The sequence below is a fragment of the Squalius cephalus genome, assembly GCF_949319135.1.
Source record: "Squalius cephalus genome assembly, chromosome: 15".
Lineage (NCBI taxonomy): Eukaryota > Metazoa > Chordata > Actinopteri > Cypriniformes > Leuciscidae > Squalius > Squalius cephalus.
In genome coordinates this window covers 33,059,356-33,079,484 of record NC_137136.1, presented here as the reverse complement: position 1 = coordinate 33,079,484, position 20,129 = coordinate 33,059,356, and the positions used below count along the sequence as shown (strand labels likewise).

The 20,129-nt window shown below is 39.4% G+C and overlaps 1 protein-coding gene across 1 annotated transcript in view; it reads right to left on the bottom strand.

Moving 5' to 3' along the window:
- lars2 (leucyl-tRNA synthetase 2, mitochondrial) overlaps window positions 1-20,129 on the bottom strand; it is a 131,641-nt gene that overhangs the window by 80,979 nt on the left and 30,533 nt on the right. Inside the window, exons 4-5 of the mRNA XM_079894226.1 lie at window positions 3,180-3,271; window positions 2,999-3,059 (exon numbers count right to left, since the gene is read on the bottom strand). Coding sequence (XP_079750352.1) covers window positions 2,999-3,059; window positions 3,180-3,271 — 153 coding nt within the window. The remainder of the gene's footprint in view (window positions 1-2,998; window positions 3,060-3,179; window positions 3,272-20,129) is intronic.

Below are 20,129 nucleotides of genomic sequence, written 5' to 3'. Positions count from 1 at the left end.
CTTTGATGATAATCTCTTTTTCGGTCTGGTCTCTATGGTAATGTGACTAAACCCAAGCAGTCTTGAGCTTTAGACAGCCAGAGTCTGCATCACTTAACAAACTCTAAAAGCATTAAGAAGACATTCTCTAATCCGATTAGATAAAACTGAACTCCGAGTGTCACGTCTGGCACCAGCTCAGATCTGCTCATCAGATCAGCTTCGCTACAGATACAGTCCAGCTCAATCCTGCTGTGAACCGGCACAAATGCTCTGGGTTTAAATCCTGATGTACAGGAGAGATTTGTTTATGGCTTAAACTATTTATGGCTTTTATTTTGTCATTAAATACATTAGCACAAAACAATCAATTCTAAAGGCCCTTTTATTAATAAATGATAAACCCGATTGGTCAATACTAGGGATTGAGTCCTCGAGTACTCGGATGTGACAGCGACGATCGATCATGAAAACGATCATCGCCCTGACTTTAAAAAATATATTTGTCAATTTTTCTGATTGATTATTGAGGCATTATGGGCGGTACCTGAGGTCTGATTGGTTAGCGTTAGACAGCACGCCTTCCAGACCGGCGAAATAAAGGGAAACTGGATTTGAAAGGCAGTGATACCTGGAAACACTTTGATCATGAAATGCAGTTAGCGCAAGATGTGTAGCGCCAATATACACTCACGTAAAGTATTATTAGGAACACCATACTAATACTGTGTTTGACCCCCTTTCGCCTTCAGAACTGCCTTAATTCTACGTGGCATTGATTCAACAAGGTGCTGAAAGCATTCTTTAGAAATGTTGGCCCATATTGATAGGATAGCATCTTGCAGTTGATGGAGATTTGTGGGATGCACATCCAGGGCACGAAGCTCCCGTTCCACCACATCCCAAAGATGCTCTATTGGGTTGAGATCTGGTGACTGTGGGGGCCATTTTAGTACAGTGAACTCATTGTCATGTTCAAGAAACCAATTTGAAATGATTCAAGCTTTGTGACATGGTGCATTATCCTGCTGGAAGTAGCCATCAGAGGATGGGTACATGGTGGTCATAAAGGGATGGCAATGCTCAGGTAGGCCGTGGCATTTAAACAATGCCCAATTGGCACTAAGGGGCCTAAAGTGTGCCAAGAAAACATCCCCCACACCATTACACCACCACCAGCCTGCACAGTGGTAACAAGGCATGATGGATCCATGTTCTCATTCTGTTTACGCCAAATTCTGACTCTACCATCTGAATGTCTCAACAGAAATCGAGACTCATCAGACCAGGCAACATTTTTCCAGTCTTCAACTGTCCAATTTTGGTGAGCTCGTGCAAATTGTAGCCTCTTTTTCCTATTTGTAGTGGAGATGAGTGGTACCCGGTGGGGTCTTCTGCTGTTGTAGCCCATCCGCCTCAAGGTTGTGCGTGTTGTGGCTTCACAAATGCTTTGCTGCATACCTCGGTTGTAACGAGTGGTTATTTCAGTCAAAGTTGCTCTTCTATCAGCTTGAATCAGTCGGCCCATTCTCCTCTGACCTCTAGCATCAACAAGACATTTTCGCCCACAGGACTGCCGCATACTGGATGTTTTTCCCTTTTCACACCATTCTTTGTAAACCCTAGAAATGGTTGTGCGTGAAAATCCCAGTAACTGAGCAGATTGTGAAATACTCAGACCGGCCCGTCTGGCACCAACAACCATGCCACGCTCAAAATTGCTTAAATCACCTTTCTTTCCCATTCTGACATTCAGTTTGGAGTTCAGGAGATTGTCTTGACCAGGACCACACCCCTAAATGCATTGAAGCAACTGCCATGTGATTGGTTGATTAGATAATTGCATTAATGAGAAATTGAACAGGTGTTCCTAATAATCCTTTAGGTGAGTGTACATATATAATGAGAACATGATTGTAATAGATTAGAATGTTGTAAATTCTCTGCTTTAGTTTTTCAGCATGTTCACGTGTTACACATCAGACTAGCATGGTCAAGTTAATGTGCGCATTCGCGTCCTTTTGTGCAGATGTAAGTTGTAAGATTACTTTGATGTTGTCTTTATCTGATTAATCTCATAAAGGACGTGTTTGGTTGAGAATATTAACCAGCAAGCAAAGCGCTTCAGTTTACCGACCGTCCATTCACTCTTCAGTTTCAGCTCAAATGCAATGCCCGACATTACTGACTATGGGTTATTTTAGACGGTTACATTCTGTTTAAATTGGCTATTTCTGTTTCAGAAATCACTGCTCATATTAATAATACAGCAGTGTTATTTTGTTCTCATATTTTCATAACAGTAGACCTATGTTTTATTTAAAGTTGTTTCTCGTTATGGCTTCGAAAAAGCACCACTTTGATCATAAACGATAAACTGCGATAAACAGTGCCAATCTGCCATATACATCGCATTATAATGAGAACTAGATTGTACTAGAAATGTTGTAAATTCTTTGTGCTTTATCTGTAGAGTTGGCGAATGAACATCAGTATCACACTTTAACTCTTTCCCCGCCAGTGTTATTGAAAAAAGTTGCCAGCCACCGCCACCATTTATGATCATTTTACAAAATGTTTTTGGCCCCTAGAACACACAATACATCAAAAAGAAAGAACAGACCCTCTGCTTTTAAACTATAAAAACTGTTTTATTCTAGCTTCTTGCATTCTTTTTTAAATCAACACTTGAATTTGGGTAATTTTCATTAAAAAAAGCAACATTTTGAGCAAGAAAACCACATTTTTTGTCTCAGACTACAATCCAGATCGGATTCAGAACGATGATGATGTTGTGGCTATTGTAAGAAATTAATAAATACAGCTGTGATACACATGGTGACTAACAATGCCCTTTAGTGCTCAAAATACAGCATGGCCTCTGTAACTCAAGTGTGGGAATGTGTGTCTGAGGAAAAACTCCTGATGTGAACTGATGCAATGATGAACGCCAGCGAAGTTAACACAGGTCAGTTCCCACATCTGTTGAGTGTGTGTTCATCCACCTCCGCTCACTCACCCGTTCCCAATTAAAGCAGAGCCCCAGGCTGTCCAGCTGCTTCCGCATGGACTCCATGTTACTGGAGGACACACAATAAGAGCTGGTGAGGAACCCGTGTGACGGATCGTTATGTGTGTGTAGTTGTGTGTGTAGTTGAACGTCAGTGAGGGCTGTGACTAATCGAGTGGAGAAACGGCACCTTTTGGTCCACGCCTCTGGGTCCAGGTCTCGCTCGATGGCAGCGTTCTCAGCCGGCAGCCCGAACGCGTCCCAGCCCATGGGGTTCAACACCTGCAAGTCAAGCAACATCGAGCTGTTAGTAAAGTCAAACCCCTCCGGTCTGCTTTCGCTATCAGCTGCAATCGACAACAGATTCTGAACTCTAAAGAGCACGATGTCTGATGTAATGCTAACAACAATAATAAGAGTAGTAATAATTAAAATAATAATAATAATAATAATAATAATACACAAAAAATGTAAGCCTGAATTTAAGATGTATGTATTTGAATTGCATATAAACTTGCTATTCATTCGGTTTACACAGTTTTAACCCAAACAAACTAATAAACTTAATGTGATGCATGTTTGTCAGTCATATATAAATGAAACAGGTAAGATTTCTGCACTCAAAATATATCATAGCATTGCTTATTATAAACTATTTGCATCGTTTAATTTTACTTTTTGATTTTCAAAATACACTTATTTGAATTTATTCAGTTTAAAAGTATGAACATATGGCTAGTGTTACGGGTTCAGGGGTTTTCTGTTTCTTTGTCTGGTTTTATGGACTTTTGTTTTGAAGTGTATTTTCTGTTTCACTTGTTTCAGCGTTTCCTGTTTAGTTCCTGTTTGCCTTTGTTCTCTTAGGGTGTGTCCAGAGCCCGTCTACGGAGAGCCTGGCCACTCCCTATTAAGTCCTATTGTACCGAATTTTGGTTGTAGTTCCACCAGAGCTCCACTGGGGGCGATCGCCCATGAGTGCAAAATGAATGGGAGTCTATGAAGCTAGACGGCAAAATTTGTCTCTTTCACCCGATTGCGGTTGAGAAATCTCAGATTTGATTGTAGGTTTTGCAAGTTCAACATGGGTTATAGGTCGAAAGTTGAATGAACGAGTACGTATGTCCTTTCGATTTCTTACAGGTTGAGTTGTTGTTGCCCATAACATGCTAGCATTCTGCTAATGAACACTGATTGGTCAGTGAAGGGCTGATTACGACCAGAGATACCGCTTGATGGCATCGTGGCATCCGAAGCGGGACCAGAAACATACAAAACAGAAACTCTTCTAGCACGTGTGTTTACCTGTGTCAGCTGTGTTGTGTGTTTACCTGTGTCAGCTGTGTTGTGTGTTTACCTGTGTCAGCTGTGTTGTGTGTTTACCTGTGTCAGCTGTGTTGTGTGTTTACCTGTGTCAGCTGTGTTGTGTGTTTACCTGTGTCAGCTGTGTTGTGTGTTTACCTGTGTCAGCTGTGTTGTCGATGCCTCGAGAGAAAAGAAAGTGCAGAGCGCGAAAGCACCAAAGTGACTGAAGGATTGCCGTAAAGCAGTATCTCTGGTCGTACGATGTGTGTGACGTCATTGACATTTTAAAAGACTTTAAAGCAAATAAGTGACTCTAAAAAATCTAACACCCAGCAATGTGTAATTTCTTTGCATCTCCTTTTGAATACAACATTCAAATTACTAGACAAAAAATTATATCCTGAGAAAAGTGGATTTTGAGGGGTATAGCACCATAGACCTCCATTCATTCTGCACTCGTCCTGTGAGCGCCCTCATATGGAGCCAGAGTGGAACTGCAACCAGTTCAGAAGCCGGAAGTTTACTGAGAGTGGAAGTTCTCTCCTTATTAGACATTCTCTGGTGTGTCTCTCAATCAGCTCAATAGTTCAGTGGTCAAGACACTGATCAGGGAGTCGGCCATTATTAGGACTGTCTCAATCGCAAAATCCTTCAAGTGCACATGCTCCCTAAAAAATCCCACAATGCACTGCAAAAATCCACCCTTACTGGAAATTACGCCACATTTCTGAAGCCCGAAACAAAATGCACGAGCCAATTCAATAAAGACAAACCGTTTTTTAATCCAGGTACATGTCAGCAAAAAAACATCTCGCCATGGTTCCAATGAACATTCGCAAACAGCAAAAACACTCTCAACCTGTAATTTCTATTGTCTTTAGAAATAACAAAATAACATCCATTCAAACAAACAGACAGGGAAGGGGGAGCAACAGACATATTATCAATAATTTTAACAATATGAAAGGAGGAGGAAAAAATAAAATAAAATAAATAAAGATAGAAAAAATTTATATAGTCATTCCTTTATATAGTCCAATATGTTGGAAGAAAAACATATTGCCATGCATCAATGGTACTAGGTTTAGCCTTGTTAATTCGTGCTGTTGTACATTCACAAGTCACTATTTTATGGAGGCTACGAATCCAATATGTTTTTGCACACATGTGCGGAGTAAACCAGTTCTGTATTATTGTCTTCTTTGCAGCTGTAAACCCAGCAAACAACATTCTCTTTTGCAACTTTAACAGGAGTCAGAACGACATAAACCTGGATTAGACTTATAATCAAGTTGTAGAGTAAGGAGGACAAAGCCAAGTTTACATTAGCCCATAGGCTGACAACAACTGGACACTCCCAAAACATATGAAGAAACGTACCTGATGATACAGTGTTGCAGATATGGCAGTTATAGGTTGATTGCGGTTTCATTTTGAACCTCTTATAAGGAGTTATGTATGCTCTATGGATGACTTTGAAATGGATAAGACGATGAGACAAATTTTTAGAAGTTAAGATTAGAATAGACCACACCCTCTCCCAGTACACAGATAAATTAAAATCGGATAATTCACGAATCCAAATAGATTTAATAGAAAGTCCCTGGTTATCATATAAGTCGCTGCATGTGTTTATGCCCAGTGAAGACCAAGGCTGGACAAATGGCCGATTTCCACAAAAAAAATTAAAGTTGTGCCATAAGGGTGTGTTGTTACATATTTCAAAGGTCCTCCCATCAGACGTTTTCCAGACCCTAATAGAATTGGCCACAACCGGGCCGAATTTATACTTATATTTATTTCCTGTACCAGCAAATAGAAAATCTTGGAGCCTATGTGGTTTAACCTTGTCAGCTTCAATTTCTCTCCATGAAACTTTGGATTGAGGATCAACCCAAATATGAAGAACCTTAAGTTGGAACGACCAATAATATAATTAAAAATTTGGCACAGCCAATCCTCCTGAATGTGGCAAGTTTTATTCTGGGTCGTTTACCATTCCAGACAAACTGGGAAAGTATGGAATTGATCTCCTTAAAGTAACCTGGAGGGGGGGAAAGCGGCAGCATAGAAAAAAGAAAAAAATTAAGACGAGGTAACAAATTAATTTTGACTGTGGAGATTCGACCTTGAAGAGAGACTTTAAGATTATTCCATCTTTGAGTATCACTCTTGATCTTGCCTAGAATGTTATTAAAATTGTCCCAGGCAATCTTATGGATGTTTTTATATATGGTAATACACAAATAGATGAAAGAATCTTTAATAGGAATGAATGAGGGGATAGGATAATTAACCTTAAAGGGATAGTTCGGCCAAAAATGATATTAAACCCATGATTTACTCACCCTCAAGCCGTTCGAGATGCATATGTCAATCATTTTTCAGACGAACACATTTTCAGTTATTTTAGAAAATGTCTTAGATCTTTCAGTGGTTATAATGTGAAGCTATGGGGTCCACCTCCTTCAAGTCCCAAAATGTGCATGCATCCTTCACAAAAGTAATCCATCCGGCTCCAGGGGGATAAACGAAGGCCTTCTGAGGGTAATCCGTGCGGTTTTGACATAAAAATATACATATTTAAAACTTTATAAAAGAAAATATCTTGCGCGTCGACCGTTGCCGGAATCAAGATATTTTCTTTTATAAAGTTTTAAATATGTATATTTTTACGACAAAACTGCACGGATTACCCTCAGAAGGCCTTCGTTTATCCCCCTGATTTTCCCCGGATGGATTACTTTTGTGAAGGATGCATGCACATTTTGGGACTTGAAGGAGGTGGACCCCATAACTTGACATTATAACCACTGAAAGATCTAAGACATTTTCTAAAATAACTGAAAATGTGTTCGTCTGAAAAATGATTGACATATGCATCTCGAACGGCTTGAGGGTGAGTAAATCATGGGTTAAATATCATTTTTGGCCGAACTATCCCTTTAACATTGTTAATTGGCATTAAAGCAGATTTGGTCCAGTTTATCTTGTATCCCGATAAGCTACTAAAGCGATCAAATTCCTTAATTATACCAGTTATTGACATATCAAAGTGATCTAAATAAAATAATGTCATCAGCATACAGCGAAATAATATGATTATGGTCATGAATCTTAATCGGTGTTACTTCAGATTTCCTAATGGCTTGTGCTAGTGGTTCAAGGGATAAACAAAACAATAAGGGGGAGAGTGGACATCCCTGCCTCGTTCCTCGCTGTAGAGGAGATAATATTACCAGTTAAGACTGATGCCTCAGGTGAGTGGTAAAGTGTCTTAATCATAGAAATGTAATGTTCACCAAAACCAAAACATTGCAGAACTGCCCACATATAGTTCCACTCTAGCCTCTCAAAGGCTTTTTCTGCGTCAAGTGAAAAAAACGCACAAGGGCTCGGATGAGCGTCTGCAAAATCAAGTACATGAAATAGTCGACGCATATTATCGGATGCTTGACGCCCCTTAAAGGTCCCGTATTATGCCCCTTTTCACAAGATGTAAAATAAGTCTCTGATGTCCCCAGAGTGTGTATGTGAAGTTTCAGCTCAAAATACCCAACAGATAATTTTTTACAGCATGTTTAAATTGTCATTTTTTGGGGCTCAGAAAAACGCGCTGTTTTAGTGTGTGCCCTTTAAATGCAAATAAGCTGCTGCTGGACGGCACAGGGGGCGGAGCTTCACGAGCTCGCGCTCAGTCTCTCAGGACAATTTCATCAGAAACTCTCAGTAACGGTGTTCATTTCGAGTCGGACAATAATGCCTACAGAGTCAGAGTGCTGTATAGAGATGAAACAGGTATGGTTTAGTAGTTTAATTACGGTTATTATAACGTATTTGTCATCAGCTTGTATGTATCCATTATTTATTAATAGCCTACAAGTCTGCTATCTGAATGATGATCAAACATATACTGATGAGTTTAATAAAGTTTATTGTACATCACACAAAAGATGAAGCGTCAGTTTTACTTCAGAAAATCACCGTAAGAGCTGAGTAAACACAGTAAGTTATTAGAAGTGTGCAAGTACATAAACGAATTTCGGTAGAGATGAGGGAGCATTCCTGGGGGCGGAGGTTAGTCAAAACACGGTTCTAGTGACGTCATTAAAGAAGGAAGTAGAGGGGTGTAGTCCAAACGGGCCGTTCGATGTAGTCGACTTCTGTTAAATAAAATATCTCGCTTGGCATTGAACTTTGAGCTTTATAATTTTACAGATATTATTTATACTCTAACAACAACATTACACACTAACTAAAGTTTGAAACATGGGATCACGAAGAACGGGACCTTTAATAAAACTGGTTTGGTCCTCCTTAATTAAGCTATGAATACATGCGAGATGCAAGATCTTTAGCATAAACTTTTAAATCGCATGGGATGAGTGATACTGGTCTGTAGTTGGAGCAATCTAGCGGATCTTTCTCCTTTTCAAGAAGCAATGATATCAAAGATGTTTTTTGAGCTCTATGAAATGCCCCGTGCTCAATTGCAAAATTAAAAGAATCAAGCATGAGAGTCCCTACCAAAATCCCATATTTCCAAATACAATTCAGGAGGGAATTGGTGACTTGCCCTTTTGAAGACTTTTTAGTGATTCATGGAGCTTCTCCAAATTTAACGGGGCCTCCAAAGAGTCTTTCTCCATCCGTGGGATCCGGAACAGTACTAAATTTATCCTAGATACTCTTTGCAGATTGACTCATCAAAATCGGTTTCAGCTTTGTATAAATTTGTGTAAAAATCTTGAAATATGTCATTAATTATCACAGGATTCGTGGTGACCTGATCATCTGAAGATTTTATTGCACTGATAAATGCCTTAGACTCGCATTCCCTCAACCTGAAGGCCAATAAGTGTCTAGGTCTCTCCGATTCGAAATAATATTTTTGCCTGGTTCTATGTAAAATAAACTCTGCCTTTGATTGTGAAAGTAAATCATATTCTTTTAAGGAGGACAATCGTGGAGCTTGTTGAACAGATTTTTTTTGTTTTTGTAAGTTTTGTAATTATTGGGTCTTACTTTCTAATTGTGTAAACTAGCGGGTTTTCACTTTGGCAAGAGTAGAAGAAAAAGATATACAGTATCTTCATATAGCACATTTAGTCGTTTACCACAGTATTTGAGGGTCTACATCGCGAGATGTATTCATTTCGAGAAATTCCTTTATATGTTCTTTCAGCAATTTAATGAACATCTGATTACTTATTATTGATGTGTTAAAACGCCATCTAGGGGCCTTGGAAAGGTGAACATTACACAACACTGCAGAGTGATCAGACAATAAAATTGGTAATATAGAGATGGAGGAGTGAGATGAAATTAGAGATGGGCTGAGAAATATGTAAGTCTTATGTCTGTTAGAAAAAAAAGTAAAGTCCTTAGATGTAGTATTCTGAATTCTCAAAAGATCGATTATATTAAGTTCAGTGATACATTTATTCAATCACTTAGAACAGGGATGGGCAACTTCGGTCCTGGAGGGCCAATGTCCTACAGAGTTTAGCTTCAACCCTAATCAAACACACTTGAACAAGCTAATCAAGGTCCTCAGGATTGCTAGAGAATTACAGGCAGGTGATTTTTTCAGGGTTGGAGCTAAACTCTGTAGGACAGTGGCCCTCCAGGACCGAAGTTGCAAATCCCTGACTTAGAAGATGGGTTAACTGTTGTATCAGGGTGAGATTTATCAAATGCAGGATATAAGACGGCATTAAAATCACCCCCCACCACTAAATGAAGCATTAGTTTCTTGTTAAATGACACGTGGCCTTTAATAGATCATGCTCTTGGGCACAATAAGCAATCTAACAAAAGTATATTTTATTATGGATGTATGTATGTATGTATGTATGTATGGATGTATGGATGGATGTATGTATGTATGTATGTATGTATGTATGTATGTATGTATGTATGGATGTATGTATGTATGTATGGATGGATGGATGGATGGATGGATGGATGGATGGATGGATGGATGGATGGATGGATGGATGGATGGATGGATGGATGGATGGATGGATGGATGGATGGATGGATGGATGGATGGATGGATGGATGGATGGATGGATGGATGGATGGATGGATGGATGGATGGATGGATGGATAGATAAAGCGACGGAGGTGCGACTACAGTTTGGGAAACAGTCATGACTAGCTGGTTAATTTCTCCAATGATGCACCTTAAATCCTTTGACAACCACCATGCAACCACTTAGCATCATATCAACCAGAGGACACCCTTGCAAGCCGAAATCATTAAAACTAGTGATCTATCTTCCAACTGCCCCACATCCACAGTCAAATAACCTTCAGACATTAAGGGTTTTTTAACTTTCAGCCAAGCTGGATGAACGTCCCTGTTCCTGCACGGACATCAGACTCTAAATCCAGAAGAGTTACAACATATGTGACATACTATAACTCAGAAGAGATGTGCACTCAGATGTGACTAATAAAATGCATGTAGTCATCATCATAAACGCTGTATGTGTGGTAAAGTGTTTAATGGATAATGCAAATGGAGAGCATGAACTCTGAAAGCATGGTCTATATTTCACACTAATGTGGATTCATGTCATTGTGCCCTCATCACCACAGACGATCACGGAGATAATAACATCTCTATCTGCCTCTATCCTCTTCGCTCTCTTTCTTTCTCTTACAGTATACTGTGTTTCTGCAAAGGACGAGAGGAGAAACAGAAAAGCAGACATAAATAGACAGAGTAGAAAACATTAAAGGGTTAGTTCACCCAAAAATGAAACTTCTGTCATGATTTACTCACCCTTATGTGTCATTACAAACCTGTAAGACTTCTGTTCATCTTCAGAACAAAAATTAAGATATCAATTTCTGTCCCTCCACTGACAGTCCAAGCAACCACTTTGATAAAAAGTTCATAAAGAGATTAAAAAAACTAAACCATATGATTTGAGTGGTTTAGACCAAATTTTCTGAAGAGACTCTATTGATTTATATGATGAACAGATTCGATTTAGGCTTTTATTCACATATAAACATTCTTCAACACACACATAAGTTGTGGTAAATGGAAGCTCAAGCATGTTCGCTTGACGTGCGAGAACCAATGAGGTTCAGTCTCGTGTTACGCAGAACGTTTGAGCTTCAGCACGAGGTTTGTTCTCACACATCAAGCAGATTCATTTGAGCTTCTGTTTATTTTCACTGATTAATGTTTAGATGTGAATAAAAGATTAAATTCAATCTGTTCATCATATACCCTAAAACGATCGTGTCTCTTCAAAAAAATTGGACTAAACGACTCAAAACATATGGATTAGTTTAACGATCCCTTTAACTTTTTGAAGGGTCAAAGACAAGTGGTAGTTGCGTAGCTGTCAATGGAGGGACAGAAAGCTTTCCAATTTCACCAAAAATATCTTCATTTGTGTTCTGAAGATGAACAAAAGTCTTATGGGTTTGGAACGACATGAGGGTGAGTAAATTATGACAGAATACATAAAAAGAAACATAAAAGCTTTGTGAGAGAAATCAAATGAAATTTAAGTTGCATGCATGTGATCAATGCCAAGAAGAGGAATAAAGAGTTTTTCTGTATAACTATACAACAACAACACTTATATTAATAATAACCACTCTCTTTAATTATTTACAGAAGTCAACATTTGAAGTGGATCAAAAAAGGTTCATCAAAGTTGTCCTAAGACAAGAACGGGTATTGTCCAAAATTCATGCATAACTTTGATGAAAGGTTTTGATCCAAATGTTGACTACTGTATATTTAAATATCTCCACCTAAATATACTGCAAATTATATATTATAAATATTATAAAAAATATACACTCACCTAAAGGATTATTAGGAACACCTGTTCAATTTCTCATTAATGCAATTATCTAATCAACCAATCACATGGCAGTTGCTTCAATGCATTTAGGGGTGTGGTCCTGGTCAAGACAATCTCCTGAACTCCAAACTGAATGTCAGAATGGGAAAGAAAGGTGATTTAAGCAATTTTGAGCGTGGCATGGTTGTTGGTGCCAGACGGGCCGGTCTGAGTATTTCACAATCTGCTCAGTTACTGGGATTTTCACGCACAACCATTTCTAGGGTTTACAAAGAATGGTGTGAAAAGGGAAAAACATCCAGTATGCGGCAGTCCTGTGGGCGAAAATGCCTTGTTGATGCTAGAGGTCAGAGGAGAATGGGCCGACTGATTCAAGCTGATAGAAGAGCAACTTTGACTGAAATAACCACTCGTTACAACCGAGGTATGCAGCAAAGCATTTGTGAAGCCACAACACGCACAACCTTGAGGCGGATGGGCTACAACAGCAGAAGACCCCACCGGGTACCACTCATGTCCACTACAAATAGGAAAAAGAGGCTACAATTTGCACGAGCTCACCAAAATTGGACAGTTGAAGACTGGAAAAATGTTGCCTGGTCTGATGAGTCTCTATTTCTGTTGAGACATTCAGATGGTAGAGTCAGAATTTGGCGTAAACAGAATGAGAACATGGATCCATCATGCCTTGTTACCACTGTGCAGGCTGGTGGTGGTGGTGTAATGGTGTGGGGGATGTTTTCTTGGCACACTTTAGGCCCCTTAGTGCCAATTGGGCATCGTTTAAATGCCACGGCCTACCTGAGCATTGTTTCTGACCATGTCCATCCCTTTATGACCACCATGTACCCATCCTCTGATGGCTACTTCCAGCAGGATAATGCACCATGTCACAAAGCTTGAATCATTTCAAATTGGTTTCTTGAACATGACAATGAGTTCACTGTACTAAAATGGCCCCCAGTCACCAGATCTCAACCCAATAGAGCATCTTTGGGATGTGGTGGAACGGGAGCTTCGTGCCCTGGATGTGCATCCCACAAATCTCCATCAACTGCAAGATGCTATCCTATCAATATGGGCCAACATTTCTAAAGAATGCTTTCAGCACCTTGTTGAATCAATGCCACGTAGAATTAAGGCAGTTCTGAAGGCGAAAGGGGGTCAAACACAGTATTAGTATGGTGTTCCTAATAATACTTTAGGTGAGTGTATATTATTGTAACTGTTTTATATAATTATTATTATTATTATTATTATTATTATTATATTTATTTTATTTGCATTTAAATGAAAGCAATTCAATAATATATTAGTATAATATTAATTTACATACTGCTGTACTGAAAAATAAAAGTAATAATAATATTTTTATAATTAGCCTATAACAATTTAACAAATCAATAAAGACATTTCTATTATAGTGTATAATATAACAAGTAATAACAGTAAAAAAAAATATTTGACATAAATCATAAAACAAGGAATCTTTCCTCAGATTTACTTAATTCATATGGGTCATCCTTCTCAGGTTGTAAAATATAGAAATCCGCATAAATATGGTATCATCACATCCCTGAAGATGTTATTCGCAAATCTTCCACACTTCAGAAAACTTTGATGGCTCTTTTTTTGAGACACATGATATGATCACTATGAACTTGTCATATGGAAAAAGCCGCATAAAAAGCCTTCAGAAATTCCCCTTTTGTTTTCTAAACTTCATGAGAGAGTAGATGTGTGATGTGCTGTTCCTTTAAGTGAACAGAGTCTTTTGGGGACAGAGTCAGTGGAGAAGGAGATGCCGTATCCTTGGCAACTGGCTGCATCTCATTCGTTAAGTGAAGACAATGAACATTAATAAACCAGCACAAGCACCCATTTCAACTGTCATATACAACATTCACTAACAATAAACTACAGACATACCTTACACTTAAACACAAGAGGACTGTCTTCCTTTCTCAGGAAGGTTTTTTAATAAGTTGTTGATTAATCGCGGTGCTAACCTAGTAATACAAAGTCACTGTTAAGATGTTAATTAGCACTGTTAAGATGCAAATTGGCGTGAGAGCACAATCCCATAAAAGCACTGACGGGAGTGTAAAGTTCTGCTCGTGATTTACTGACGACGAGCAAATTAACGAACACAGACTCAGCCGGATCATTTCCATAATGACCAATACAATCCACCAAGAGCAGCGTGAATTAGCATCTGGTTTAAAGGGTTAGTTCACCCAAAAATGAAAATTCTGTCATTATTTACTCACCCTCATGTCGTTCCAAACCCGTCAGACCTTTTCGTTCATCTTCAGAACACGAATTAAGATATTTTTGATGAAATACGAGAGCTTTCTGACCCTTCATTGACAGCAACGTCATTGCAACTTTCAAGGCCCAGAAAGGTAGTAAAGACATCGTTAAAATAGTCCACGTGACTCCAGTGGTTCAACCTTATTGTTATGAAGCGACGAGAATACGACTTTATTCAACTATTTCTTCTCTTCTGTGTCAGATCTCCTACGTGATTTGCATAGTAACTGTAGTGCAGCACTTCAGGGTGTTACGCCAGAATGCCGGCTCACTATTGGCTGACGCTGGTCACGTGAGCACCACGACGCATGCGTGTGATGCTGACAACGGAGCCAATAATGAACCCGGAAGCGATGTACTGTGTTTGCTACGCGAATAGCGTAGGAGATCTGACACAGAAGAGAAGAAATTGTTGAATAAAGTCGTTATTTTTGTTGTTTTTTTGCGTCAAATGCGTTTTCTACCTCTGCAAGTGGTGGAAAGTGGACAAACTCAAAGCGTTTTAGACCCCGTTTACACCTGTATTTAGTGTTGTCCATTTGTGATCCAATCGACCAAAACGCATCTAAAACCAGGTCTATTAATGGGACCAAATCACCATCCCTAATTTCCTAGCAACGACACCCAAGCAAACACCCATATAGACTCACAGCGGCTGCTTTACCGCAATTCGATTTCGGACGCAGTGATTCAAACCAATTTATTAAAATAATTCATTCAAATGAATAAAAAAAAAAAATTATAGACTGCAGCAATAAACATTTTGTAAGAACCTCCAGTAAATGAAATGTTATTGCGGTTTAGTTGTCTATTCAGAATTGAGGGAGAATCGTGATCTCTAGCTATTTGAAACTAAAAAATTGTGATTCTCAATTTATCCAGAATCGTGCAGCTCTACCACCCATGTGACAAACATAAATCCAACAGATGAAATTTATTCTGAACCACAGCCAGACATCTCTCCATGATTCAACAGGTCTACTTTCTTGAGAATCTACTGTTAGCTTTTTTCTGTGTGTGTGTGTGTGTGTGTGTGTGTGTGTGCTGTGTGTGTGCTCTGTGGAGAGGCAGTATTAACATTAAGTGGCAGCATCTGACGCACAGAAGCCAATGGCACATGTCACCATGCGTATTGGCACATCCGGTCTTCATTGGCATGTGCCAGCGGATAGTGGCATCATGCATGTGTCACTGACATTATCGCGACACACTGACACCGAGTCGCGGAGCATGTCGTCGTGTGTTGACGCCTCCAGTAGAGACTGACAGATTAATCAAGCACATATACTGATCTAATTGTGACACAACATCCTAAATAAATAGCCTAATTTTGTGATATTTTAAATATCAATTAAACGCATTAAAGTCAGTAATATTTTTTCAGATTTGTTATTTGTCTGTATTTGATGTGCCACTGAATGTTTTGTAATACCTGTGCTACTTTGTTGTTTATCTCGCAAACTGCCCATTCTAGGAAAGACACGAAATAAATCATGGGTCACTACGAGTAACGCATTAATAACGCATTAACAGTCGCGTCCGTTACTGTAAACCTTTATTTTTTGCGTGATGCTGCACGGACGCACGCCAGTAGGTGTCAGTATAAGTGAGTGTAACACTGGCCAGCACAAGATTCTCATCTGTGGCTTTAATATTTCAAAAATGGATAATGGATAATAATGCTGTACACATTAACTCAGTGATGTAATAAATCATATGTTTGACAGCATAAAGCAAATTGCTATGCAAGTGGCACATGACGCAATCCACTGGCACATCACACGTTTTAGAGACACACGCCACTATCCACTGGCACATGCCCGTTGGCCTGTGTCACACACTGACATGTCTCTCTATGTTGCGGCACCACCTGCGGCTGTCTGCCTGAGGATAATGTAGATTATGTAACATATGCACATAGTTAATTTGTACAATTAATTGAATAATTAATCCTGCATGACCGAAACGTTTGTTGAATTTTTAAAATGCACTGAGCACTTTTTTGCACTTATATAAATAAAGACGACTGATAGTAGCTCGGTATGTAATCCTTTTCAGATACGTAGCCTAACAAATGATTTTTAATAGTTGATTTTTTTTAACACTATTTTTGGAAGGACTTGAAATATTAAAGCTACACTGTGTAGGATTTTCTCCCGTCTAGCGGTGAAATTGTTTGACTACCAACTGAATATTACTTTCTAGCCCCTCCCATTCCGAGGGCGTTTTAACTCCTACGGTGGCCGTATTATTACAAATCTGCCGGCAGTCGCGAGTAATCTCCCCCTCGCATTCGTCACGGTGCCACTGAGTGTAAAAGCGTGAAAGGCGAAGCTTGAATTTCCAGGTATGTCCCTCTTTGGCTAATGTATTTTCAAGATGGAGGCACAACATGGCTGCCGCCGTTCGAGCGACTCGCTCGTATGTATTCTGAATGGCAGATTCTACGCTTACGAGAATACTTGATTAGTTGGTAGAAGTAATTACACATTAATGAGCACATATCATTTTGAAAGAACAAAGTGTTTTTTTGCTAAGAATCAACTTAAAAAATTACACAGTGTATCTTTAAAGCCACAGATGAGAATCTTGCGCTGTCCAGTGTTAAGGCCATTGCACACTGAGTCCGAAATTTTCGTATGCGTTTTTTCGTGTTCGTCAGCCTTAAAACTCGTCACGCACAGAAACCTTGCACACTGAGTCCGATGCGTATTTATTAAACCTTTGCGGAAAAAAAACGCTAAAAATACTAAATGGATTCGTCAAGCATTGAGGATGATTTTGTTGCCCTCTTTCTTCTTAAAAAGAGAAAAAGAAAGAGGAAATATTGGGTCCATCCAATCCTGAGATTGCGCCGAGAGGAAGCAGAGTTTTTTTCACCTCCTTATCAAGGAGTTGCGAAATTATCCCGAGCGATTCAAAATACATCAGAATGTCAGTGGAACAGTTTGATGCTTTGCTAGCGATACTGGAGCCACATATTAAAAAGAAGACCACCAATTTCCGTAAACCAATCGATCCTGAACAGACACTGGCAGTATCTAAGGTATGGACACACACACGCGCTGGGCAGACAGAACAGCTGGATTTTGTCGTTCGCTTGTACAGTACGTGGCTCTGAATTGTCAAAAAAACCTCTCAAAATACTGGCTGTGGATGCGAAAAACGCAGAAAATCGAACCCAATCCGAATTTTTTTATTACGGACGAAAGTTTCGTAGACAGTGTGCAAGCGTGATTGACATAACGTGAGGTTGAATTTTTTTTTTTACGTGCGAAAATTTCGGATGCGAATTTCGGACTCAGTGTGCAATGGGCTTTACACTCACTTATACTGACACCTACTGGCGTGCGTCCGTGCGACTGTTAATGCGTTACTCGTAGTGACCCATGAGAGATTTATTTCGTGTCTTTCCTAGAATGGGCAGTTTGCGAGATAAACAACGTAAAGTAGCACTGGTATTACAAAACATTCAGTGGCACATGCCAATCAAATACAGACAAATAACAAGTTTGAAAAAATATTACTGACTTTAATGCGTTTAATTGATATTTAAAATATCACAAAATTAGGCTATTTATTTAGGATTTTGTGTCACAATTAGGTCAGTATAGGTGCTCGATTCATCTGTCAGTCTCTACTGGAGGCGTCAACACACGACGACATGCTCCGCGACTCGGTGTCAGTCAGTGTCAGTGTGTTGCGATAATGTCAGTGACACATGCATGATGCCACTATCCGCTGGCACATGCCAATGAAGACCGGATGTGCCAATACGCATGGTGACGTGCCATTGGCTTCTGTGCGTCAGATGCTGCCACTTAATGTTAATGCTGCTACTGGAGAATTGAGGAAACAAGATTATAAATCATACAGAATGAGTGTTTGCAGAAAAATGCAGAAAGTTTTCTTTGAAGGGTAGGTTTCGAGGTAAAATTATTATTAGGGGAGAGAATATACAGTTTGTACAGTATAAAAACCATTACGTCTATGGAGAGTCCCCACAAAGATAGAGAACCAGACGTGTGTATGAGTGTGCGCGCGTGCGTGTGTGTGTGTGTATATATGAGTAAGCACTGTAAATACTTTTTTTTTTTATCTTTGACAGAAACATGGAGAAAACAACGCATTGACACAGCCGTCAAACACAAGTGTCAATCATGGCTGAGAAAGCGCACTCTTGTCTATAGTTTTGTGCTCGAACACTCCTGCTCGCAGACAGCTGAGAGGCTTGATGCCTGAAACATCTGCTAAAAGAGCACAGCGTTACCACATAATGCAAAAAAAACAATCATCTGCGAGATAACAGACCATCAGCAGGATCTGACTGAAGCAGAGGCCACAATAAACCTTGTGCTCCATCACATTTTGAGCACGGAAAACGTCTTTGCAATACTCGTGATATGACGTCACACTCTGCTTGAAAACCATATTCAACTCACACCAAATAATAATAAAACCACAATGTAAAAATGTTCAATCTACTCCACTTTCCTGCAATGCTGCAGCTTTAAAGTTTGTGTTATTTTCACTTGGGTAAATGGTTGGTCACGCTGTTACTTGCCAATCTTCTATTGGTCACACGTCTTTACGTGATACAGATCCACAGGTCAGGATTCATCAGACTGAACTTCAGAGCGCAGAGAAGTGCGACGCTTCTTTGCATGAGCTTGAGTTTACTTTTCTCCAGCATTCATATTTAGTGGAGCGGCTAAGTGCTTATGTTTGGCAGAATCGTTCAGCTTATGATACAAACGTGAAAATTGGCATGAGCAGTCTCCATGGGTCACTTGACAAGAAAATTGTCCGAGCCACTTGAAATTTCAAGATGGCGGCCATTTTTCAAGATGGCCGACACCTTAGTGGAGCAGTTAAGTGATATAGTGGTTTATTTGGTGATACAAGCATGAAAATTGGCATGAGCAGTCTCTGTGGGTCACTTGACAATAAGCCACCTACAGCTACTTGATATTTCAAGATGGCGGCCATTTTTCAAGATGGCCACCACCTTAGTGGAGCAATTAGGCTTAAGAAATCATTTAGTTGGTGATACAAGCATGAAAATTGCCATGAGCCTAATTGCTCCACTAAGGTGGTGGCCATCTTGAAAAATGGCCGCCATCTTGAAATTTCAAGTAGCTGTGGGTGGCTTATTGTCTAGTGACCATCAGAGACTGCTGATGCCAATTTTCATGCTTGTATCACCAAATAAACCACTATATCACTTAACTGCTCCACTAAGGTGTCGGCCATATTGAAAAATGAAAAATCTTGAAATTTCAAGTGGCTCGGACAATTTTCTTGTTAAGTGACCCATGGAGACTGCTCATGCCAATTTTCACGCTTGTATCATAAACTGAACGATTATATCACTTAGCCGCTCCACTAATTTGCTTGAATGGAAGTCAATGGAAAGAAAAGTGTGAGCACATCTTATAATATATTCACATAGACTGTATTTTTGATTAAATAAATAAGTGATAAGTGATAAGAATAAGTGACTAATTTTCAAAAACATTAGAAATTGTGATGTTTTAAAACTTTAGACAGATACTGTATTATTTTTCATCTTTTTGAACGGATGACCCCAGTTCTGCTGAGACATGAGCACTACAGATCTGCTGGATTCAGTCATCGACTGACTAAGCTGTGAGGCAGCAAGGCTTTTTATTTGACTTGTTCTCTAA